We start from the raw sequence: 26,489 nt of genomic DNA on the forward strand, positions 1-26,489 counted from the left end.
ATGAAAAGAGAAAAAGAAACGAAGTCATTTTTGACCCTGCAACTGCCCAGCGTGTCCATATGGACACGGCTGAAATAATCACTTCATAAACAGAAAGTGAATCGATGGATAACAACTTTTCTCAAATGAAAATCTCTATAAACATATTCAGATGTACTGCAAATAGTTTCACATGCCAGAATGAAGAAGTTATTTACGAAACATTACTTACTTTACATCAACATGCTCCATTGCGGACGTCAAAGCACTCCCTGAAATACAGGCTGTCACAATCACAGTGTAAATGGTAACAATGAAGTGTTAACACAATGTACGTAAAATTCAAACCCTCCCTGAAAACAATATGTGACCGCCAACGCTAAAAATAATTGTAAGCCAACAATGAAGTAAAAACAAAACTAGTCAACAATTGTGTGCATATGGACACACTGGGAAGTTATGGGCTAACGGCACTCAATAAAAGTCAAACATCGAAATGGCAATAACGGTGACGACCAGACTGTAGTCAACAATAAACGTTTAACACTGGCCAAACGATGGAATGTTCGCACTCAAAACGGAATGCATTGTTTTCCAATAATAGACTGAATCGAAACCTTTTATTCAGTTGTTCCTATCACTACTTCATCACCATGTGAACATACATTTTGTTATTGAGGAATATCTACTCAGTTTTTCGGAGTATATATATATATATATATATATATATATATATATATATATATATAAGCGCCAAAAAATCTTTAACTGTGCCCCATAAGAAGAAATCCAGTGGCGTGAGATCTGGAGAGCGTGAAGGAAACCCAATTGGTCCCCACTGGCCTGGCACACTGTGATCCAGGTATGCTTGTACGACCCTACGACAGTGTGGTGGGGCGCCATGTTGTTGGAAATTAAACTCATCATTACCGTATAATGTACGAATGGCAGGGAATATGGAGTCTCAAGCACTGTTAGGTACGTTTCTCCAGTAACAATAGTTTCAAAGCGGAAAGGCCCAATGAGTCCCCTTGCAGACAAACCACACCACAGATTTACACCAGGCAAATTCACAGCCTTTTCAACTGTAATGTGAGGATTATCTTCAGTCCAGTACGCAAAATTGTGCCTATTGACAGTTGCATTGAGATTGAATCCGACCAAATTATGCCACCCAAAAATCCCGGTTCATGTCTCACCATCTCCTGAGCCCATTCACAAAATTCTAACCTTCGATCTGGATCGTCGTCATTTAGCTGTTGCGCCAGCCCTGGAATGTACACACGAAACCTGCCTTTCTTCAGAATGCGTAGCACACTACTAGCAATTACATTACCCTCACGTGCCGCTTGCCTCGAAGATTTTTGAGGCGAATGCTGAAACAGTTCCGAGACCGCAGTTGTGGAATCATCACTTGTAGCTGTACGAGGTCGCCCTGATCGACCTTAATGCAAATCACACACTCTCCCATGGATATCGAATCTGTCTCGTAGACGTGTAATTGCTAACTTGGAAGGTGGTTCTGTACCATACTCACTTCTCCACTGTCTCCGAACCACACTTACAGTCTCAAACTTCCAGTACCTCTTAATTACCTGCTTCCGCGCTTCACAGCTCAAACGCACGTCCGCCATGTTGCAGTTACTTCCTTGCCACTGCTGCCACCTGTTGAAGAAACATAACATTACTTACGCACCCTATATATATATATATATATATATATATATATATATATATATATATACTCCTGGAAATAGAAAAAAGAACACATTGACACCGGTGTGTCAGACCCACCATACTTGCTCCGGACACTGCGAGAGGGCTGTACAAGCAATGATCACACGCACGGCACAGCGGACACACCAGGAACCGCGGTGTTGGCCCTCGAATGGCTCTAGCTGCGCAGCATTTGTGCACCGCCGCCGTCAGTGTCAGCCAGTTTGCCGTGGCATACGGAGCTCCATCGCAGTCTTTAACACTGGTAGCATGCCGCGACAGCGAGGACGTGAACCGTATGTGCAGTTGACGGACTTTGAGCGAGGGCATATAGTGGGCATGCGGGAGGCCGGGTGGACGTACCGCCGAATTGCTCAACACGTGGGGCGTGAGGTCTCCACAGTACATCGATGTTATCGCCAGTGGTCGGCGGAAGGTGCACGTGCCCGTCGACCTGGGACCGGACCGCAGTGACGCACGGATGCACGCCAAGACCTTAGGATCCTAGGCAGTGCCGTAGGGGACCGCACCGCCACTTCCCAGCAAATTAGGGACACTGTTGCTCCTGGGGTATCGGCGAGGACCATTCGCAACCGTCTCCATGAAGCTGGGCTACGGTCCCGCACACCGTTAGGCCGTCTTCCGCTCACGCCCCAACATTGTGCAGCCCGCCTCCAGTGGTGTCGCGACAGGCGTGAATGGAGGGACGAATGGAGGCGTGTCGTCTTCAGCGATGAGAGTCGCTTCTGCCTTGGTGCCAATGATGGTCGTATGCGTGTTTGGCGCCGTGCAGGTGAGCGCCACAATCAGGACTGCATACGACCGAGGCACACAGGGCCAACACCCGGCATCATGGTGTGGGGAGCGATCTCCTACACTGGCCGTACACCTCTGGTGATCGTCGAGGGGACACTGAATAGTGCACGGTACATCCAAACCGTCATCGAACCCATCGTTCTACCATTCCTGGACCGGCAAGGGAACTTGCTGTTCCAACAGGACAATGTACATCCGCATGTATCCCGTGCCACCCAACGTGCTCTAGAAGGTGTAAGTCAACTACCCTGGCCAGCAAGATCTCCGGATCTGTCCCCCATTGAGCATGTTTGGGACTGGATGAAGCGTCGTCTCACGCGGTCTGCACGTCCAGCACGAACGCTGGTCCAACTGAGGCGCCAGGTGGAAAAGGCATGGCAAGCCGTTCTACAGGACTACATCCAGCATCTCTACGATCGTCTCCATGGGAGAATAGCAGCCTGCATTGCTGCGAAAGGTGGATATACACTGTACTAGTGCCGACATTGTGCATGCTCTATTGCCTGTGTCTATGTGCCTGTGGTTCTGTCAGTGTGATCATTTGATGTATCTGACCCCAGGAATGTGTCAATAAAGTTTCCCCTTCCTGGGACAATGAATTCACGGTGTTCTTATTTCAATTTGCAGGAGTATATATATATATATATATATATATATATATATATATATATATGTGTGTGTGTGTGTGTGTGTGTGTGTGTGTGTGTTTTTGTGTGTCTAATGATGAGGTATGAACAAGTACCGAAACATTAGTTTCCGTATTGAGCTAATTTTGTTTCGACTATGAACATATTAAAGAAATTTTACACAATGAATAAATTATTCTTAAGATCGAAATGTAAAGGTTTAAATGTCCGAACATATAAATTAAGTCTTCACTGTGTTTTCTCTATGTACTAAGCTGACACATGTAATATTGTTGTAAAACTGACCAGTGGACAAATGTTCCACTACTACTACTGTGATTAGTACATACAGGAGACTTGTACTTTTTTTGTGACAGGTGGTTCCCCGAGTCTCCACGCTGGCTGGCGTGCAGGGGTCGCGAGCAGGAGGCGCTGGCCGTTGTGCGTCGCATAGCAGCCACCAACGGCTCCACGGTGCCCCCGTTCGCCCTGCAGGTGATCCAGACCGTGGGCAAGAGCAAGACAGACAGGAGGGGCTTCCTCAGCATCTTCTCCAGCTTTAACCTCGTCAGGAACACGACAGTCCTCGTCATTGCCAGGTGACTCACAGAATAACTTTAAGACTCGTCTTTGTTCTACTAGAACCTAGAAGCTTAAGGCTAGCACACGTTATCTGCCGTCTCTCTGCAGTTTCAAGAGAAGCGCTATAGTGTCATGAAAGGTATGAAACCTTCCTAACTTCCTTGTTATCTACTCAGGGTCAAAGATGACCAAAACTATGTTGTGTCACCGGATGACAACTTCCAACTCCAGTGCTGCACTTGTGACGGTTGAACGCAGAGGCTGTGCAAGCCTACATGTATGAGAGACGTGTGATATGAACAGGAAAGACGTCAACTTGGAATGCAATGGTGTTAGTTATCATAATGATCACCTACAATAATCAATACAGCTGATTGCTTTTCAAATAAATGCAGTAAAAACTGGCATTGATCGCAACAACTATTTTTCACTACCAGCGTTATGTAGACATATGCACATAATATCGCCTACAATATCAAATTCTAAAGCTACTTTCACTACATGAGAGCCAGCACAACATTATCATAGAAACTGAATTTCAATTAAATTCATTTTAATTTGAACTGATTGTCTGCAGTAGTAGTGCAATACTGTATGAGCAACTATCGCTACTACTGCCTTTTGTTACAATAATCACTCGGTTGAAAATAAACTGTAAATTTAACTAAAATTCACTCCTTCTGACTATTACTTCCGCTTATGACTTTTTATGGTGGAAAGAAGGACCCTGGTAATTGTTAATGAGATCTACATCTACATGGTTACTCTGCAGTTCACACTTAAGTGCCTGGCAGAGGGTTCATCGAACCATTTTCATACTACTTTACCATTCCACTCTCGAATGGCGCATGGGAATGAGGAACGCGTAAATCTTTCCGTTAGAGCTCTGATTTCTCTTATCTTATTATGATGATCATTTCTCCCTACGTAGGTGGGTGTCAACAAAATATTACGTATTCGGAAGAGAAAGTTGGTGATCGAAATTTCGTAAATAATCCCGCCGCAAAGAAAACCGCCTTTGTTTCAGTGACTGCCACCCCAACTCGCATATCATATCAGTGACACACTCGCCCCTATTGCGCAATAACACGAAACGTGCTGCCCTTCTTTGCACTTTTTCGATGTCGTCCATCAATCCTACCTCGTAAGGATCCCACACTATGCAGAAATATTCCAGCAGAGGACGGACAAGTGTAATGTAGGCTGTCTCTTTAGTGGGTTTGTCGCATATTCTAAGTGTTCTGCCAACAAAACGCAGTCTTTGTTTGGCCTTCCCCACAATGTTATCTATGCGGTCTTTCCAATTTAAGTTGATTGCAATTGTCATTCCTAGGTATTTAGTCGTATTGACAGCCCTTAGATTTGTGTGATTTATAGTATAACCAAAATTTACTGGATTTATTTTATTACCCATGTGGATGACCCCTCACTTTTCTTTGTTTAGTGCCAATTGCCACTTTTCGCCAATTGCCACTCAGGTCAATGAAGTTTCTCTCCACATGTTCGTTCTTTGACTAAATGTAGTGTAATGTTCCAAAAAGAATGCAATGGTGTTAGTTATCATAATGATCACCTACAATAATCAATACAGCTGATTGCTTTTCAAATAAATGCAGTAAAAACTGGCATTGATCGCAACAACTATTTTTCACTACCAGCGTTATGTAGACATATGCACATAATATCGCCTACAATATCAAATTCTAAAGCTACTTTCACTACATGAGAGCCAGCACAACATTATCATAGAAACTGAATTTCAATTAAATTCATTTTAATTTGAACTGATTGTCTGCAGTAGTAGTGCAATACTGTATGAGCAACTATCGCTACTACTGCCTTTTGTTACAATAATCACTCGGTTGAAAATAAACTGTAAATTTAACTAAAATTCACTCCTTCTGACTATTACTTCCGCTTATGACTTTTTATGGTGGAAAGAAGGACCCTGGTAATTGTTAATGAGATCTACATCTACATGGTTACTCTGCAGTTCACACTTAAGTGCCTGGCAGAGGGTTCATCGAACCATTTTCATACTACTTTACCATTCCACTCTCGAATGGCGCATGGGAATGAGGAACGCGTAAATCTTTCCGTTAGAGCTCTGATTTCTCTTATCTTATTATGATGATCATTTCTCCCTACGTAGGTGGGTGTCAACAAAATATTACGTATTCGGAAGAGAAAGTTGGTGATCGAAATTTCGTAAATAATCCCGCCGCAAAGAAAACCGCCTTTGTTTCAGTGACTGCCACCCCAACTCGCATATCATATCAGTGACACACTCGCCCCTATTGCGCAATAACACGAAACGTGCTGCCCTTCTTTGCACTTTTTCGATGTCGTCCATCAATCCTACCTCGTAAGGATCCCACACTATGCAGAAATATTCCAGCAGAGGACGGACAAGTGTAATGTAGGCTGTCTCTTTAGTGGGTTTGTCGCATATTCTAAGTGTTCTGCCAACAAAACGCAGTCTTTGTTTGGCCTTCCCCACAATGTTATCTATGCGGTCTTTCCAATTTAAGTTGATTGCAATTGTCATTCCTAGGTATTTAGTCGTATTGACAGCCCTTAGATTTGTGTGATTTATAGTATAACCAAAATTTACTGGATTTATTTTATTACCCATGTGGATGACCCCTCACTTTTCTTTGTTTAGTGCCAATTGCCACTTTTCGCCAATTGCCACTCAGGTCAATGAAGTTTCTCTCCACATGTTCGTTCTTTGACTAAATGTAGTGTAATGTTCCAAAAAGTTACTAAGACGCTAGCATGCTTATTACACAGCTACCAGCTGCTGCTCGATCTCACTTGGCGATACGTTTCTTGGGGTGCGTAATAGTGATTATTATGAGGTCCATTATTGGCAACAGGCTCTTCTCGAGTAGCGAGCATTTAGAATAAATTATGCACATACAATATCCTCCATTACTTCCAAAAATCTTGTTGTGACCATATACTGTGGCCACATACCTGCTCGCCCACATATAATTTGCCTTGCTACATTTTACAACACCATTTTCGATGCAAAACACTCTGGCAGTTGCACCTCAACACATACATCTGTTGCGCACTATAGATGTTTCGCAACTACTTCTCTCCCTTCCCATCTGCGACTGCGTGCACTCGCGCCAACGATGTTAGTTTTAAACAAAATTTTACACAAAAGATATTCTTTGTGCTTTATACAATTAAAACTTCCCTGGTATGGCCAACATATTTACAATGATTTGACATGAATAATTCTTGTTGTTGTTGTGGTCTTCAGTCCTGAGACTGGTTCGATGCAGCTCTCCATGCAACTCTATCCTGTGGAATCTTCTTCATCTCCCAGTACCTACTGCAGCCTACAACCTTCTGAATCTGCTTAGTGTATTCATCTCTTGGTTTCCGTCTACGATTTTTACCCTCCACGCTGTCTTCCAATACTAAATTGGTGATCCCTTGATGCCTCAGAACATGTCCTACCAACCGATCCCTGCTGCCACAAGCTTCTCTTCTCCCCAATCCTATTCAACACCTCCTCATTACTTATGTGATCAACGCATCTAATCTTCAGCATTCTTCTGTAGCACCACATTTCGAAAGCTACTATTCTCTTCTTGTCTAAACTATTTATCGTCCATGTTTCACTTCCATACATGGCTACACTCACACAAACACTTTCAGAAACGGTTTCCTGACACTTAAATCAATACTCTATGTTAACAAATTTCTCTTCTTCAGAAACGCTTTCCTTGCCATTGCCAGTCTACATTTTATATCCTCTCTACTTCGACCATCATCAGTTATTCTCCTCCCCAAATAGAAAATCTCCTTCACTACTTTAAGTGTGTCATTTCCTAATCTAATTCCCTCAGCATCACCCAAGTTAACTCGACGACATTCCATTATCCTCGTTTTGCTTTTGTTGATATTCATCTTATATCCTCCTTTCAAGACACTAACCACTCTCTTCAACTGCTCTTCCAACTCCCTTCTCGCTCTCACAGAATTACAATGTCATTGGCGAACCTCAAAGTTCTTGTTTCTTTTGCATGGATTTTAGTACCTACTCCGAACTTTTCTTTTCTTTCTTTTATTGCTTGCTGAATATACAGATTGAATAACATCGGGGATAGGCTACAACCCCGTCTCACTCCCTTCCCAACCACTGCTTCCCTTTTATGCCCGTAAACTCTTCTAACTGCCATCTGGTTTCTGTACAAATTGTAAATAGCCTTTCGCTCCCTGTATTTTACCCCTGCCACCTTCAGAATTTGAAAGAGAGTATTCCAGTCAACATTGGCAAAAGCTTTCTCTAAGTCTACAAATGCTAGAAACGTAGGTTTGCCTTTCCTTAATCTTTCTTCTAAGGTAAGTCGTAGGGTCAGTATTGCCTCACGTGTTCCAACATTTCTACGGAATCCAAAGTAATCTCTCCCGAGGTCAGCTTCTACCAGTTTTTCCATTCGTCTGTAAAGAATTTGCGTTAGTATTTTGCAGCTGTGACTTATTAAACTGATAGTTCGATAATTTTCACATCTGTCAACACCTTCTTTCTTTGGGATTGGAATTACTATATTCTTCTTGAAGTTTGAGGGAATTTCGCCTGTCTCATCCTAACTCGCGCATCATATCTGCCACACTCTCTTGCTCACCAGATGGTAGAGTTTTGTCAGGACTGGCTCTCCCAAGGCTGTCAGTAGTTCTAATGGAATGTTGTCTACTCCCGGGTCCTTGTTTCGACATAGGCCTTTCAGTGCTCTGTCAAGCCCTTCACGCAGTAGCATATCTCCCGGTCCTGGCAATGGGCCTAAAATCCTTTTTCGTTTTCCTGTCCGAGATGTAAGAGATAGTCAACATCACCGAGTGTCCTACACGGTACTTGGGTGACTTCGCATTTCGTTATGCCAAACACTCCTCCTCTTTTAGGTCAAGTGTACCTTTGGCACTTGCGCCACACTGTTTGTAAGCTGTCCATAAAATTACGCACTTATGCTCCGTTTTGATCTCCAATGGTTTCCACAAAAGATGATCGCATCTTGTGGCTGTACATCTACATCTACATGATTACTCTGCAATTCACATTTAAGTGCTTGGCAGAGGGTTCATCGAACCACAATCATACTATCTCTCTACCATTCCCCTCCCGAACAGCGCGCAGGTAAAACGACCACCTAAACCTTTCTGTTCGAGCTCTGATTTCTCTTATTTTATTTTGATGATCATTCTTACCTATGTAGGTTGGGCTCAACAAAATATTTTCGCATTCGGAAGAGAAAGTTGGTGACTGAAATTTCGTAAATAGATCTCGCCGCGACGAAAAACGTCTTTACTTTAATGACTTCCATCCCAACTCGCGTATCATATCTGCTACACTCTCTCCCCTATTAAGTGATAATACAAAACGAGCTGCCCTTTTTTGCACCCTTTCGATGTCCTCCGTCAATCCCACCTGTGAAGGATCCCACACCGCGCAGCAATATTCTATCAGAGGACGAACGAGTGTAGTGTAAGCTGTCTCTTTAGTGGACTTGTTGCATCTTCTAAGTGTCCTGCCAATGAAACGCAACCTTTGGCTCGCCTTCCCCACAATATTATCTATGTGGTCTTTCCAACTGAAGTTGTTCGTAATTTTTACACCCAGGTACTTAGTTGAATTGACAGCCTTGAGAATTGTACTATTTATCGAGTAATCGAATTCCAACGGATTTCTTTTGGAACTCGTGTGGATCACCTCACACTTTTCGTTATTTAGCGTCAACTGCCACCTGCCACACCATACAGCAATCTTTTCGAAGTCGCTTTACAACTGATGCTGGTCTTCGGATGACCCTACTAGACGGTAAATTACTGCATTATCTGAGAACAACTTAAGAGAACTGCTCAGATTGTCACCCAGGTCATTTATATAGATTAAGAACAGCACAGATCCCAGGACGTTTCTCTGGGGAACACCTGATATCACTTCAGTTTTACTCGATGATTTGCCGTCTATTACTACGGACTGCGACCTTCCTGACTGGAAATCACGAATCCAGTCGCACAACTGAGACGATACCCCGTAGGCCCGCAGCTTGATTAGAAGTCGCCTGTGAGGAACGGTGTCAAAAGCTTTCCGGAAATCTAGAAATACGGAATCAACTTGAGATCCCCTATCTCGTATGTTGAGAACCTCATGCACTCATGTGCCTTCGAAGTGTATGCTGTCACTATGTAAGGTACCAGAGTACCCCAGTAATTATGATGACATGATTACTGAACTGCTTGACCGCTACGGTCGCAGGTTCGAATCCTACCTCTGGCATGGATGTGTGTGATGTCCTCAGGTTAGTTAAGTTTAAGTAGTTCTAAGTTCTAGGGGAACAGATGTTAAGTCCCATAGTGCTCAGAGCCATTTGAACCATTTTTTTGAACTTCTTTACTCAGCATCTTTTCTATTGTTCACATACTGCAACACGTGTTGTCTATGTGTCCACCACCAGTACTGTTGGGCTTATGTCACATTGTTGTTCTACAGGCTCAGTGCCCGGTCAACACATTATCATGCGCCTCTTTTATAAACTTTATTTCACCGCGTGACTGGTACCACAATGCAAGGCCCGAGACTGATATCTGTGTGTATGACCTTCCACGCCCAAGGTACTGTTGCGAATACTTCGCTGTCTATATCAGTAACTTGCACATATGATTCCATTCTCCAAAAAGTGATACTGTCTATATCAGTAACTTGCACATATGATTCCATTCTCCAAAAAGTGATACTTGGCACATTGTAGCATACATATTTTCGGACTCAGGCCATTGGAATTTTCATGTGCCTTACCAGGTCGATGAGTCAGCTCAAAATCAAACTATAACTCGTGTGATTAGTATTTCATTAACTGTCACTTCTTTACCAACTTTCAGGCAAGTAATTTCTTACCTCCAGAGACATTCTCCTGTCACCATGACAGTGGCAGCGTTGGACCTTATCATCGTACTATGTGTATTTATGCAAAACGTGCTGTTGTACTCGGAGAGCAGGCACGGTTATGGCTCTGAGCAGTATGGGACTTAACATCTGATGTCATCAGTCCCCTCTCGAACTTAGAACTACTTAAACCTAACCAACCTAAGGACATCACACGGCAGGATTCGAACCTGCGACCGTAGCGGTCTCGCGGTTCCGGCCGGCGAGGCACGGTTATGGGTAAGAAATAGTTTAGAGAATTTTAACATAATTTAGATTCTTCAACACAAATTAAATTTGAGGCAGTGTTTCCATTATGGGAGCCACTAATCCACCATGCTGCGTAGTCAGCGAAAATAGCTCTGTTGCACACCGGAAAATATTTGAACTGAAAAAGTATTAAAGTTCTATTCCTTCAGCCTCTAGCATTTTCAAATGAAACGAAAAGATGGCAGGAGACAAAGATGCCTACCATGCTTTTGTAGGAAACAAAGAAAAGGATCGTATTTGAAATGCACTCGAGGGAAATCAACTTAATAGAGGCAATTAAGAAGCCATGATATTCTTGAGATTCATTGATAGGAGCTGCATACACATTAACCCTTACCAGTTTTGCGACAGCAACTCGTAGCGGGTGTGTAGGGCCTAAACTCTGGCGTACGTCTATACCACAGTCTCATGGTGTGACAGAATTCATAGCAATGCTGAGCTCTACATGTCTGACAGACAAGGTAATGGTGTTCGGAGCATGCTGTTCGGAGCGTGGCTGCACTCTGTTACGCCAATATTCACACTAACAGAGAACGAATAAGCGAACAAGAAACGAACGAGAAATCATGAAACATGACTGAGCAACGAATGAGAGGGAGCACATGTCTTCATCCATTTTATAACCTTGGTAGTGTGCCTCCACAGCTAAAAGCACCCCAGCAGCTCTTTTCTCACACGAAGTGTTGAGTGCTATGGACAAGGGATTTCAAGTTGATTCCGTATTTCTAGATTTCCAGAAAGCTTTTGACACAGTTCCTCACAAGCATATTTAATCAAACTGCGTGCTTATGGAATATCGTCTCAGTTATGTGACTGGATTCGTGATTTCAGAGGTCATAGTTCGTAATAACTAACGGAAATTCATCGAGTGAAACAGAAGTGATTTCTGGCATTCCCCGAGGTAGTGTTATAGGCCCTCTGCATTTCCTTATCTATATAAACGATTTAGGAGACAATTTGAGCAGCCCCCTTAGGTTGTTTTCAGATGATGCTGTCGTTTATCGTCTAGTAAAGTCATCAGTAGACCAAATCACGTTTCAAAACTATTTAGATCTGTATGGTGCGAAAAATAGCAATTGACCTTAAGTCATCCACATGAGTGGTAAAATGAATCTGATAAACTTGGGTCACACAATAAGTCAATCAAATCTGAAGGCCGTAAATTCAACTAAATACCTAAGAATTACAATTACAAACAACTTAAACTGGAAATAACACATGGAAAATGTCGGATGAAAACGAACCAAAGACTACGCTTTACTGCACAACACTTAGAAGATGCAAAAGGTTGAAACCTCCCCTTAGAAAAATTTATGAATTACCGTGCTGATAAATCTCATACGTTCTTTGATTTTCAGACAGCTGAGCAGAACTTACTCAGACATTTCTCTCTTTACTTATTCTGATCAACACTAAACTGACACACAATATTTTTAGCGCAACGCAATCTGACTTTCAATAATCCCTACAAAAGAATGGCCCTGACTAACAATAACCTATACCTGTCATGAATCACTTACCTCACAAAAATTTTCGTTACTAGAACTACTGCAATACAGCGAGCACCAATACTGCCAGCTAAATAAAAGATTCTAACTACTGAAGGTACTAACTACTGATAGGCATATTTAGGATGGTTCAAATGGCTCTGAGAACTATGGGACTTAACTTCCGAGGTCATCAGTCCCCTAGAACTTAGAACTAATTAAACCTACCTAACCTAAGGACATCACACACATCCAAGCCCGAGGCAGGATTCAAACCTGTGACCGTAGCGGTTGCACGGTTCCAGACTAGAACCGCTCGGCCACTCTGGCCGGCCATACTTAGGAAATGAAAGATTTTGATAGAGAACAAACAATGTATTTACCTTAATATTGTTTTAAAGTCATCATATAAATATATCAGCTCATGATATCCAGTATTACAAATTTACTCTTTCTGATGGACACACGTCCAGATCGTCCGCTCTCAAAACTCTACCATCTCTCTCTCCACATCCACCACTGCTGGCGTCTCACCTCCAACTGCGCAACGCTACGCGCTGTTCACATCCAACTGCCCAACACTACAATAGCAAATATTCCAACAATGCAAACCAGCCACAGACTGCACACAGCACAGTCAGTGATTTTCATACAGAGCGCTACGTGGCGTTACCAACATAAAAACCTAAACAGCCTACTTACATAGCAAACAGCCTACTTACAAGGTCTACTAAAGAGACTGCCTACACTACGCTTGTAGGCTCTCTTGTGGAGCACTGCTGCAGATGGAATTAACGGCGTATATAGAGAAAGTTCAAGGAAGAGTAGCACGTTTCGTATTATTGACAAATATGGGAGAGAATGTCACGGACGTAATACAGGAATGGGGATTGACATCATTAAAAGAAATATGTTTCTCTTTGCAGCGGGGTCTTCTCACGAAACTTCAATCACCAACTTTCTCATCTGAATGCGGAAATAGTTCGTTGACGCCAGCCTACAGGGGAGAAACGATCATCATAGTAAAATAAGGTAAATCAGAGCTCGCACGGAAAGATATAGTTTTTCGTTTTTCCCACACGCTCTTCTAGAGTGGAATGATAGAGAATTACTGTGAAGGTGGTTCGCTGAACTCTCTGCCAGGCAATTAAGTGTGATTTAGAGAGCATGCATGTAGATGTAGAACCCTGCAGATATACGTGACTAGATGTCACGCCCCATTCACTTCCTGACTTAACACACAACCTAGCACATAGCTGCTCACACCACATGACTGAACAGTCTCCTTTTCATAACTGGTTGCTGACAACTACTTCAATCGACTCTATGCATCTTTGATACTGTGATTCTTCAATTTCTCCAGGCGTATTTTATGACGAAATAAATCTCGGGTGAACAGCCTGGTATGAGCGCTCATAGGAAGCGCCTGAGGGAGGAGCGGGAGGGAGATAATCCTATACAGGGTTTTACAAAAAGGTACAGCCAAACTTTCAGGAAACTAGCCTCACACACATATAAAGAAAAGATGTTATGTGGACATGTGTCCGGAAGCGCTTAATTTCCATGTTAGAGCTCATTTTAGTTTCGTCAGTATGTACTGTACTTCCTCGATTCACCGCCATGATTTCATATGGGATACTCTACCTGTGCTGCTAGAACATGTGCCTTTACAAGTACTACACAACATGTGGTTCGTGCACGATGGAGCTCCTGCACATTTCAGTCGAAGTGTTCGTACGCTTCTCAACAACAGATTCGGTGACCGATGGATTGGTAGAGGCGGACCAATTCCATGGCCTCCACGCTCTCCTGACCTCAACCCTCTTGACTTTCATTTATGGGGGCATTTGAAAGTTCTTGTCTACGCAGCCCCGGTACCAAATTTAGAAACTCTTCGTATTGTGGAAAGCTGTGACACAATACGCCATTCTCCAGAGCTGCATCAGCGCATCAGGGATTCCATGCGATGGAGGGTGGATGCATGTATCCTCGCTAACGGAGGACATTTTGAACATTTCCTGTAACAAAGTGTTTGAAGTCACGCTGGTACGTTCTGTTGCTTTGTGTTTCCATTCCATGATTAATGTGATTTGAAGAGAAGTAATAAAATGAGCTCTAACATGGAAAGTAAGCGTTTCCGGAGACATGTCCACAGAACGTATTTTCTTTCTTTGTGTGTGAGGAATGTTTCCTGAAAGTTTGGCCGTACCTTTTTGTAACACCCTGCATATACAGGGGCGCCGACCCACCGCCGGTCAGTACATCAGCGCACCTGATGATGGCAACGTGGTCGATTGCCGAAATATTGTGTCCTATGCAAACTCGTACCAGGCTGTTCACCCGAGATTTATTTCGTTATCTTTCATCTTGTTCCGCAAAATTTTTCCCTAACCTACCAAAAGGTGTGCAAGAGGAACGACAGCATCCCTGTCCAGTTTCCTGACAAAGAAAAATTCACATTGTCCGTAAAAGTATGTATCGATCGACACAGCTCGTGGGTTGACCCGATTATTATTTCAAAAGTTGATGAAATTAATTGATAGATAAATGGTATCAAACGATTTCCTCGGCAATTAGAGACGGCCGAAGGCTTGCCTAATCAGGGGAGTGTCGTGTCGTGGGGGCGGAGTATTTTACTGAATCCCAGTTTATACTTGATATTTCCCAACGCGGCGAAAATCCACAAAGGGTGACCAAACCGTTGTTCTAAAATTTGTGCCACAGCTGCTTGGCTAAAGAAGGACAACAGGCTACCTGAGGCGTCTCACCCTTCTCAAAATTGTCACCACTCCAGTAACCTCTGAGCTATGAAGCTATGCTTCGCAGTTCGGAACGTACGTGCCACCTTAGTTTGGTCGACTGTGGCGTCTGCTTTCCGCTGACCTTGGTGTAGCGCCCAAGTTAACAAAAATTATTAGGGTGGTGCTTACCATCTCAAACAGCCGCAGTTCTATTAGGCTGGTGCATAATCTCGCATTTTTCTTTTCATTTTTTGTGCGTATCGGTATTCTTGTTGTTGTAGTTCACTGTTCCTATTTGAGCTTACATATTATGAATTTGCCATTTGGAGATAGTGAGTGGTGCTCTGCACGCTAGTAAATGGAGTGCCGAGTGGAGAAATGGCAGCATTTTCCACATATTCGTGTGCCTGAATTCGATAGAGGGTGACAGCAGCGGAGGCAGCCAGAACCTTTTGTTCCGTCAATGGGGACAATACCACTGGATAGAGCACGGTAATAAAATGGTTTTCTCGTTTTAAGCAGGATCTTTTTCACATTCTCCACGTTTAGGAAGACATTCGAGGTTTGATGAAAATCGTTTAAACGCATTAATTAACATTACCCCACGTCGGTGTACTCAAGAACTGGCAAATGCGATGAATTGTGAACATTCCTCCATTGTGCGACATATGCAATCGGATGTATGGGTAACGAATGTTCCAATCCAAAGTCACAACAATCAACGGATGGCCATATGTGCGTATCTGCTTGCTCGTCATTAACTGGCTCGTGAGCAACGGCGACCTTTCCTACCCTGTATCGTTACTGATGACAGATGTTGTCTTTATCCTAACATAGGGAAAAGGGAGGAATGGTTGAGGACAAACATACCAGCAGCCCCTCTTGCGAAGACCTGAACGCATCCACAGAAGGTGAGGCTACACAGCCGGTGGAACAGCCATTGTGCAGTGGACTACGAATTGCTTTCCCAACGCATAACCATCACTGCTGAAGTATACTGTCAACAGCTGAGATGTTCTGCAGACCCAGCCCAAAAACAACGACCAGGAAGGCTGCGCGAAGCGATGTTACACCACCATGAGGCCTGTTCGCATTCCCCTAGACTGTCAAAAAACACTACACAGGAGGCGGATTGAGAAGTCACTCCATGTCCACATTATTTACCTGATCTTGCATCCTCAGATTTTCACTTGTCAGCTTTCTACCAAGAAACGCTCAAGGAACTTAATTTAGCAATGAAATTGCGCTCCGGACATGGCCCAATGGGTTCTGCACCTCAAAATCACGTGATTTCTCCAGACGCGGAACCGAGAAGTTACGTACCCCATCGCCGGCCGAAGTGCCCGAGCGGTTCTAGGCGCTCCAGTCTGGAGCCGCGCGACCGCTACGGTCGCAGGTTCGTATCCTGCCTCCGGTATGGATGTGTGTGATGTCCTTAGGTTAGTTAGGTTTAAGTAGCTCTAAGTTCTAGAGGACTGATGACCTCAGAAGTTAAGTCCCATAGTGCTCAGAGCCATTTCGTCCATTTTTTCGTACCCCACCGTTCGCAGACTGTTGTAACTAGTGAAGGAGAACATACTCGTACACTACTGGCCACTAAAATTGCTACACCAAGAAGAAATGCAGATGATAAACGGGTATTCATTGACCAAAAATATTGTACTAGAACTGACATGTGATTACATTTTCGTGAAATTTGGGTTCACAGATCCTGAGAAATCAGTACCCGGGACAACCACCTCTGGGCGTAATAACGACCTTCATAAGCCTGGGCATTGAGTCAAACAGAGCTTGGATGGCGTGTACAGGTACAGCTGCCCATGCAGTTTCAACACGATACCACAGTTCATCAATAGTAGTGACTAGCGTATTGTGACGAGCCAGTTGCTCGGCCACCGGTGAGAGATCTGGAGAATGTACTGGCCAGGGCAGCAGTCGAACATTTTCTGTATCCAGAAAGGCCCGTACAGCTTTTCGCAGGAATCGAATGAAGGGTAGAGCCACGGGTCGTAACACATCTGAAATGTAACATCCACTGGTCAAAGTGCCGTCAGTGCGAACAAGAGGTGACCGAGACGTGTAACCAATGGCACCCCATTCCATCACGCCAAGTGATACGCCAGTGTGGCAATGACGAATACACGCTTCCAATGTGCGTTCACTGCGATGTCGCCAAACACGGATGCGACCATCATGATGCTGTAAACAGAACCTAGATTCATCCGAAAAAAAATGACGTTTTGCCATTCTTGCACCCAGGTTCGTCGTTGAATACACCATCGCAGGCGCTCCTGTCTGTGATGCAGCGTCAAGGGTAACCGCAGCCATGGTCTCCGAGCTGATAATCCATGCTGCTGCAAACGTTGTCGAACTGTTCGTGCAGATGGTTGTTGTCTTGCAAACGACCCTATCTGTTGACTCAGGGATCGAGACGTGGCTTCACGATTCGTTACAGCCATGCGGATAAGATGCCTGTCATCTCGACTGCTAGTGATAAGAGGCCGTTGGGATCCAGCACGGTGTTCCGTATTACCCTACTGAACCCACCGATTCCATATTCTGGCAACAGTCTCGTCCAACGCGAGCAGCAATGTCGCGATACGACAAACCGCAATCGTAATAGGCTACAATACGACCTTTATCAAAGTCGGAAACGTTATGGTACGCATTTCTCCTCCTTACACGAGGCATCACAACAACGTTTCACCAGGCAACTCCGGTGGACTGCTGTTTGTGTATGAGAAATCGGTTGGAAACTCTCCTCATGTCGGCACGTTGTATGTGTCGCCACCGGCGCCAACCTTGTGTGAATGCTCTGAAAAGCTAATCATTTGCATATCACAGCATCTTCTTCCTGTCGGTTAAATTTCGCGTCTGTAGCACGTCATCTTCGTGGTGTAGCAATTTTAATGGCCAGTAGTGCATTATTGGTGACTAAAATGCCTGTTACATTTGTTGTGTTTATTAAACTCATGGAAAGACGCTACGAAATTATGCACCAATGAAGTAAGTTGGAGCACGTCTTTATTTTCACTAACGCGGGTGTTTCCGCCATTTTCATCTCTGCGCACATGCTTCTTGTGCTTGGTAGCAGCTATGGAACGTACAGTTCGTGTTGGTGAGCTTTGATGAGTAATACTGTGAGAAGTATTTTGGCTGTGATTCTCATAATGATGCTACTGTTAGCATCTCAATTGGTAGGCATGATAACGCTAAGCAAGATTTCGCTGTAGGTAATTTTTACTGTGCCTGCCTGGGATTCAGACATCTCAGTTCTCTCGGCTACTTATCATTTTAAGATAACTCTTCGTACGCTCTCTATCTCTGTCTGAACAGGGGCTGAAGGACTTACTCGTTCTGATCACTTGCTTCATTGACCTGGAGCCAGATATTTACATGCCAGGCTTGATATGACTATTTTCTAACGGGCTAACTCGGATTTCAGTGTGGTTTTTGAACATTTTATTTAAATTTTTAACTGATCTGTATGTCTTCTAGTAAGTAGAACTCCCCTGTTGCCCCTACAAATGTTCTATTTAGCTGTCACAAACCTCTGGTAGATGAAATGAAGCCCTTGTTGGCCACGGTCAAGGCAGCAGCAGTTTATCAGGTGAGACTACGTGTTCTAGCTGACTGGGAAACAGCTGGCGGACAGCTTCAATGATTCCCCAGTCTTATCTCAATGTTCAGTTACCAAAAAGGACAGCAACTGCTCCAATGACGAGTAATACTTAACCCCTTTTTCTTAATGGATGAGTGAATATTTGTACTGCTGCCGAAAATGTTGGTGCAAACCTGTGGTAATAGTTCGCCAAGTCCATGCAGTGAGGGTTTTTGCGATGTGCGTCTGTCATTTAAATGTATAGCTGCTTTCCTAGCAGAATTGACCTACGTTCCATACTCATCAGTGGGTCAAATAAAGTTGCTGAATTTTGAATAGTTTATTGTTTTTCTCTGGTTTTGATGTACTTTGATTGTGACAATATCTCAGCGTAATTCAAGTGCTAAAGACAATGATGTGCTTGCTTTCTTCATAATAATAACAACTACAAACAATATAATAATTTGTTTCATAAAACCAACTAACTGAATGGCCGTTGCTACTAGAAGAAGAGATGCAGAAAGCGAACAACTAGAAAAAATTACATATGTGGACATAAATGTCCACAGAGCAGTGTTGGGTCGGCGGATAAATAGACTTGACTGTAGTTACTTCGTTATATTAAACACTTAAGTTGTCTATGCGTGCTTTACATCTACCTTCGCCGTTTAAAAAGCCTGAAAACTGTTTTTGCGTTCAGTAAGAAAGCATACTGATCATAATTTCCAGTCTGCAAGTTCACACAACTCTTCGAGCTCACTGAAAGAAAGAAAGTTCCTTCTTGCAATTTACTCGGTAGGATCAGGCACTATGACCAAAAATAAACTTTTGCGTTCTAACTGATTGGTATGTTCTTTAAAACTTCACATCTACATCTACATGACTACTCTGCAATTCACATTTAAGTGCTTGGCAGAGGGTTCATCGAACCACAATCATACTATCTCTCTACTATTCCACTCCCGAACAGCAAGCGGGAAAAACGAACACCTAAACCTTTCTGTTCGAGCTCTGATTTCTCTTATTTTATTTTGATGATCATTCCTACCTATGTAGGTTGGGCTCAACAAAATATTTTCGCATTCGGAAGACAAAGTTGGTGACTGAAATTTCGTAAAAAGGTCTCGCCGCGACAAAAAACGTCTATGCTGTAATGACTTCCATCCCAACTCGTGTATCATATCTGCCACACTCTCTCCCCTATAACGTGATAATACAAAACGAGCTGCCCTTTTTTGCACCCTTTCGATGTCCTCCGTCAATACCACCTGGTAAGGATCCCACACCGCGCAGCAATATTCTATCAGAGGACGTACGAGTGTAGTGTAAGCTGTCTCTTTAGTGGACTTGTTGCATCTTCTAAGTGTCCTGCCAATTAAACGCAACCTTTGGCTCGCCTTCCCGACAATATTATCTATGTGGTCCTTCCAACTGAAGTTGTTCGTAATTTTAACACCCAGGTACTTAGTTGAATTGACAGCCTTGAGAATTGTACTATTTATCGAGTAATCGAATTCCAACGGATTTCTTTTGGAACTCGTGTGGATCATCTCACACTTTTCGTTATTTAGCGTCAACTGCCACCTGACACACCACACAGCAATCTTTTCTAAATCGCTTTGCAACTGATACTGGTCTTCGGATGACCTTACTAGACGGTAAATTACAGCATCATCTGCGAACAGTCTAAGAGAACTGCTCAGATTGTCACCCAGGTCATTTATATAGATCAGGAACAGTAGAGGTCCCAGGACGCTTCCCTGGGGAACACCTGATATCACTTCAGTTTTACTCGATGATTTGCCGTCTATTACTACGAACTGCGACCTTCCTGACAGGAAATCACGAATCCAGTCGCACAACTGAGACGATACCCCATAGCTCCGCAGCTTGATTAGAAGTCGCTTGTGAGGAACGGTGTCAAAAGCTTTCCGGAAATCTAGAAATACGGAATCAACTTGAGATCCCCTGTCGATAGCGGCCATTACTTCGTGCGAATAAAGAGCTAGCTGCGTTGCACAAGAGCGGTGTTTTCTGAAGCCATGCTGATTACGTGTCAATAGATCGTTCCCTTCGAGGTGATTCATAATGTTTGAATACAGTATATGCTCCAAAACCCTACTGCAAACCGACGTCAATGATATAGGTCTGTAGTTAAATGGGTTACTCCTACTACCCTTCTTGAACACTGGTGCGACCTGCGCAATTTTCCAATCTGTAGGTACAGATCTATCGGTGAGCGAGCGGTTGTATATTAGTGCTAAGTAGGGAGCTATAGTATCAGCGTAATCTGAAAGGAACCTAATCGGTATACAATCTGGACCTGAAGACTTGCCCGTATTAAGCGATTTGAGTTGCTTCGCAACCCCTAAGGTATCTACTTCTAAGAAACTCATGCTAGCAGATGTTCGTGTTTCAAATTCTGGTATATTCCATTCGTCTTCCCTGGTGAAGGAATTTCGGAAAACTGCGTTCAATAACTCCGCTTTAGCGGCACAGTCGTCGATAACAGTACCATCGGCACTGCGCAGCGAAGGAATTGACTGCGTATTGCCGCTTGTGTACTTTACATACGACCAGAATTTCTTCGGATTTTCTATCAGATTTCGAGACAATGTTTCGTTGTGTAACCTATTAAAGGCATCTCGCATCGAAGTACGTGCCAAATTTCGCGCGTCTGTAAATTTTAGCCCATCTTCGGGATTTCGCGTTCTTCTGAACTTCGCATGCTTTTTCCGTTGCCTCTGCAGCAGCGTTCGGACCTTTTTTGTGTACCACGGGGGATCCGTTCCATCTCTTACCAATTTATGAGGTATGAATATCTCAATTGCTGTTGCTACTATATCTTTGAATTTGAGCCACATCTCGTCTACATTCGCATAGTCAGTTCGGAAGGAATGGAAATTGTCTTTTAGGAAGGGTTCTAGTGGCACTTTATCGCTTTTTTAAATAAAATTATTTTGCGTTTGTTTCTGATGGATTTGGAAGACCTTGTGATCACTAATCCCTGTATCAGTCATGATGCTCTCTATCAGCTCTGGATTGTTTGTGGCTAAGAGGTCAATTGTGTTTTCGCAACCATTTACAATTCGCGTGGGTTCGTGGACTAACTGCTCGAAATAATTTTCGGAGAAAGCATTTAGGACAATCTCGGAAGACGTTTTCTGCCTACCACCGGTTTTGAACAAGTATTTTTGCCAACACACCGAGGGTAGGTTGAAGTCCCCACCAACTATAACCGTATGAGTGGGGTATTTATTTGTTACGAGACTCAAACTTTCTCTGAACTGTTCCGCAACTGTATCATCGGAGTCTGGGGGTCGGTAGAAGGAGCCAATTATTAACTTAATTCGGCTGTTAAGTATAACCTCCACCCATACCAATTCGCACGGAGTATCTACTTCGACTTCACTACAAGATAAACCACTACTGACAGACACAAACACTCCACCACCAATTCTGCCTAATCTATCTTTCCTGAACACCGTCTGAGACTTCGTAAAAATTTCTGCAGAACTTATTTCAGGCTTTAGTTTTTTCTGTACCTATAACGATATCAGTTTCTGTGCTTTCTATTAGCTCTTGAAGCTCAGGGACTTTTCCAGCGCAACTACAACAATTTACAACTATAATTCCGACTGGTCCTTGATCCAAGCACGTCCTGTAATTGCCAAGCACCCTTTGACATTGCAGCCCATCCCGCACTTTCCCGAGGCCTTCTAGCCTAAAAAACCGCCCAGTCCACGCCACACAGCCTCCGCTACCCGTGTAGCCGCCAGCTGAGTGTAGTGAACTCCTGACCTACTCAGCGGAACCCGAAACCCCACCACCCTATGGCGCAAGTCAAGGAATCTGCAGCAAATACGGTCGCAAAACCGTCTGAGCCTCTGATTCAGACCCTCCACCCGGCTCTGCACCAAAGGTCCGCAGTCGGTTCTGTCAACGATGCTGCAGATGGTGAGCTCTGCCTTCATCTCGTAAGCAAGACCGGCAGCCTTCACCAAATCAGATAGCCGCTGGAATCCAGAGAGAAAATTTCTTCAGATCCAAAGCGACACACGTCATTAGTGCCGACATGTGCCACCACCTGCAGCTGGCTGCACCCTGTGCTCTTCATGGCATCCGGGAGGACCCTTTCCACATCAAGAATGACTCCTCCCGGAATGCACACGGAGTGCACACTGGATTTCTTCCCCTCCTTAGCCACCGTATTCCTAAGGGGCCCCATTACGCGCCTAACATTGGAGCTCCCAACTACCAGTAAGCCCACCCTCTGCGATTGCCTGGACCTTGAAGGCTGAGAATGATCCTCTGAAACAGGGCAGGCAGCTGCATCTGGCTCAGCCAGAGACAGTGCCTGAAACCGGTTTGTCAGACGCACCGGGGAGGCTTTCTGATCAGCCTCCGGGGACGCCTTTCGCTGCCTGCCACGCCTTGGAACGACCTCCCAATCAACCAGAGGCGAGGGCTCAGCCCCACTGCGGGCAGCAACCGGGGCAACCACAGCGGCAGACCGATCTGGGGACAGACGGGACGAGGTTGACATCCCCGTGATACCCAAGTCCGGCTCCCCACAGTGGTGCCCATTGGCAACAGCCTCAAGCTGCGCGACCTAAGTCAGCGCCGATTGCAGCTGTGAGCGAAGGGATGCCAAGTCAGCCCTCATCCGAACACAGCAATCGCAGTCCCTGTCCATTCTAATCGATGTTGAACAACAGTTACTGAAACACGAGTCCGTGCCTAGATAACGCAAGCGAAACACGCAAAGAATGTATCAACTAACCTGTACAAATGTCTAACGACTGCGGTACAATCTGCTGAATTTACGATTACAGTAACTAAAACTCGAAATTGCACCTCCTATTCGAAACTCACACGCAATTTAAATAAGAATCTACGAAGTAAACACTAAAGCGCGATGCTACAACTGTCAAATACTATAATACGCCCGAAATATATGAATTAAACAATGCAAGTACCCAAAAACACGCAAATAAATTAATTAAACTATCTAACAAACAAGTAAGCTAGGGTTATACGACTTGCTGCTGCAGCTGCTTATCCAACGGCGGCAGGGAGCACACATGCATAAAATGTAATAATATCACTAGTAACAATAACAATATTCCTATCGGAAACAGTACTATTAACAGTTCAGAGGTTACTTCTACAGGAATTTCCAAGTCAAATGGTCTATCGTTCTGTTTTCTAATCACCAAAAGTTGACTGCTCACCTTGAAAGTGGAAAATTAATCCCGCCACATGGCACATGGTTTTGTCAACATCGTTCGTGGCACACAGACTGTTACTTCCGTGAAATCTAAGCGATCCGAGACGGTGTACCTCCTCGCTAGTTCACTTCCTAAATTTACGGAAACGCATTCTAGTCTTCATAGCTTTGACGTCATCCGAAGCACAGCGCACGCATGCGTTTGACTGACGTGGACGTATTGATATCTCAGTGCGAAGTACCTCTTCTCACTGCTTCTCTGGCCGTACTTATACAGGGTGTTTCACTAAATGTGTTTGACTCTGTAAGTTACGAAGTAATAGGAGACGGAAATATTTATTGTAGTAGCTCGACATAAGAAACGTTACACTGTCTGCGGAGCTATGAACATAGTTTATTGTGTTATTATCCAAAGAGTTGCACCAAAAAGATATAATTTTTAAAATGGAACAATAGTGTTTCTATCATGCACTCGAATCAGTAACACCAGCTGTGTATATGTCAGTTTAAATTACATTCCTATCGCTTTTAGTTTAGGAGCTACAACCCTTCAAAGTTTCAGGGGTAGATACCACACGCTGTACATAATACATGGCTGTGTGGTGGGTGATGGATGTTCTGGAGGTGGGAAGTTGGTTTAAATGAGGTATTCAAATGTCTGTCCATGTTCGTGAACGCACAATGCATTGCGCCTTCTAAAGGATCTACGGACGAGATGTAACATCGCCAGTGTCATGGAGCAACATGCGTCCTCGATGCGCCGTTTTAGACCATCTGGGGGTGTGGGCTCAGTGGCATAAACACGATCTTTTAGATATCCCCACAAAAAGAAATCTAATGGTGTTTAATCGGGCGACCTTGCGGGCCATGAATGAAGGCCATGGCGGTCCAACCACCTTCCTGCAAACCTATTGTTTAGTTCTTCCACAACAGCACGTGGCGCAGAATGGGCTGGGTGACCTTCGTGTTGCATCCACATATGGACCCTCGTGCATAAACACATGTTCAAGGAGACCACCCAAACAGTCGACTATGAACATGCGATATAACTCACCTGTCAGTGTACCTGCGAAGTAATGTGGACCGATGATTTCATCCCCAAGGATTCCACACCACACATTAATAGACCAACTACGTTGATGGTCGACAGGTTGTACCCATTAGAATTGTCTGCGGTCCAGTAGTGCACGCTATGGCTATTCACTGCACCATAATTTCTCAACGTGGGCTCATCAGAGAACATAACACCTTGCAAAGACTCCAGCGTGAAATTACGCATGACCCATTCATAGAATGTAACTCTCGCACGGAAATCGTTCCCATGCAGCTCCTGGGTCAGTGACAGGCGGTATGGGTGAAACCTGTGTCCGTGCACTGTACGCCACACAGATGTAAGACTGACACCAGCGACTGCAGCAACGGCTCGTAAGCTGACATGAGGATCGTGGTGTACTGCAGCTAAAACAAACACCTCCGTCTCCTTACTTCTTGCAATTCTTCGTCTGTTACTGCACCTCATTACCAAGCTGCCTGTTTCCCGAAGTCGTTGTTTGGCACGTAAGAATGTAATGGCTGCCGGAGCTCTTCGCTATGGCTGCTTCAGTGGCATCATGTCGGCACTCGACAAGCATCAGCAACATGTCAACGTTCGTGTATGCCATCTTCGTCTGACGTCAGTAACTGTGGTATATTGAGCCCCGTTTGTTTGTGTGGCTCGAGCTGCCATGTGCGGCGACAGTCGGCAGTCTAACAGCACATCGAGGAAGCTTCTTGCTCTGTGACACCGACGACGTTATAACTCGGCTGCACCACATTTAGAAGGCGCATTGCATTGTGTGCAGCTTTTGTGGTACCTGCCCCTAAAACTTTGAAGGGTTGTAGCTCCCAAACTAAAAGTGATAGGAGTGTAATTAAAATTGATGTATACACAGCTGGGGTTACTGATTCGAGTGCATGATACAAACAACTATTGTTCCATTTAAAAAATTGTATCTTTTTGCTGTAAGTCTTTGGATAATAACACAATAAACTATGTTCATAGCTCCGCAGACAGTGTAACGTTTCTTATGGTGAGCTACTGCAGTAAATGTTTCTGTCGCCTATTACTTCCTAACTTACAGAGGCAAACACATTTAGTGAAACACTGTGTATATCTACAAGGCTGATGAACCATTAAATTATCAGCTGCACAGAACCCTTTCTGACCACGGGTTACCTGATCAGTCTTTAAGTATGCGAGTTCTTCCAGTGGGGCTATGTCGATGTAGAGGTTCCATCTTTTGATGTCACTCTGCCAGAACCGATGGTTATTAGTTCCATCTTTTGATGTACCTCTGCCAGAACCGATGGTTATTAGCTTCTCCCCCTTCAGAGGATACATCACCATACCTGCCAACTCTCCCGATTTAGGCGGGAGACTCCCGTGTTCTACTTTTTCTCCCGCCTCCCAATTATTCCACTATTTCTTCCGAATTTTACTAGTTATCGTCAAACTTACGATA

The 26,489-nt window shown here is 44.0% G+C and overlaps 1 protein-coding gene across 1 annotated transcript in view; it reads left to right on the forward strand.

The window, feature by feature from the left end:
- The window catches only part of LOC126355859 (solute carrier family 22 member 1-like), an 82,058-nt gene that overhangs the window by 39,816 nt on the left and 15,753 nt on the right, over positions 1-26,489 (forward strand). Inside the window, exon 3 of the mRNA XM_050006350.1 lies at positions 3,515-3,736. Coding sequence (XP_049862307.1) covers positions 3,515-3,736 — 222 coding nt within the window. The remainder of the gene's footprint in view (positions 1-3,514; positions 3,737-26,489) is intronic.

The sequence above is a fragment of the Schistocerca gregaria genome, chromosome 3 (genome assembly GCF_023897955.1).
Source record: "Schistocerca gregaria isolate iqSchGreg1 chromosome 3, iqSchGreg1.2, whole genome shotgun sequence".
Lineage (NCBI taxonomy): Eukaryota > Metazoa > Arthropoda > Insecta > Orthoptera > Acrididae > Schistocerca > Schistocerca gregaria.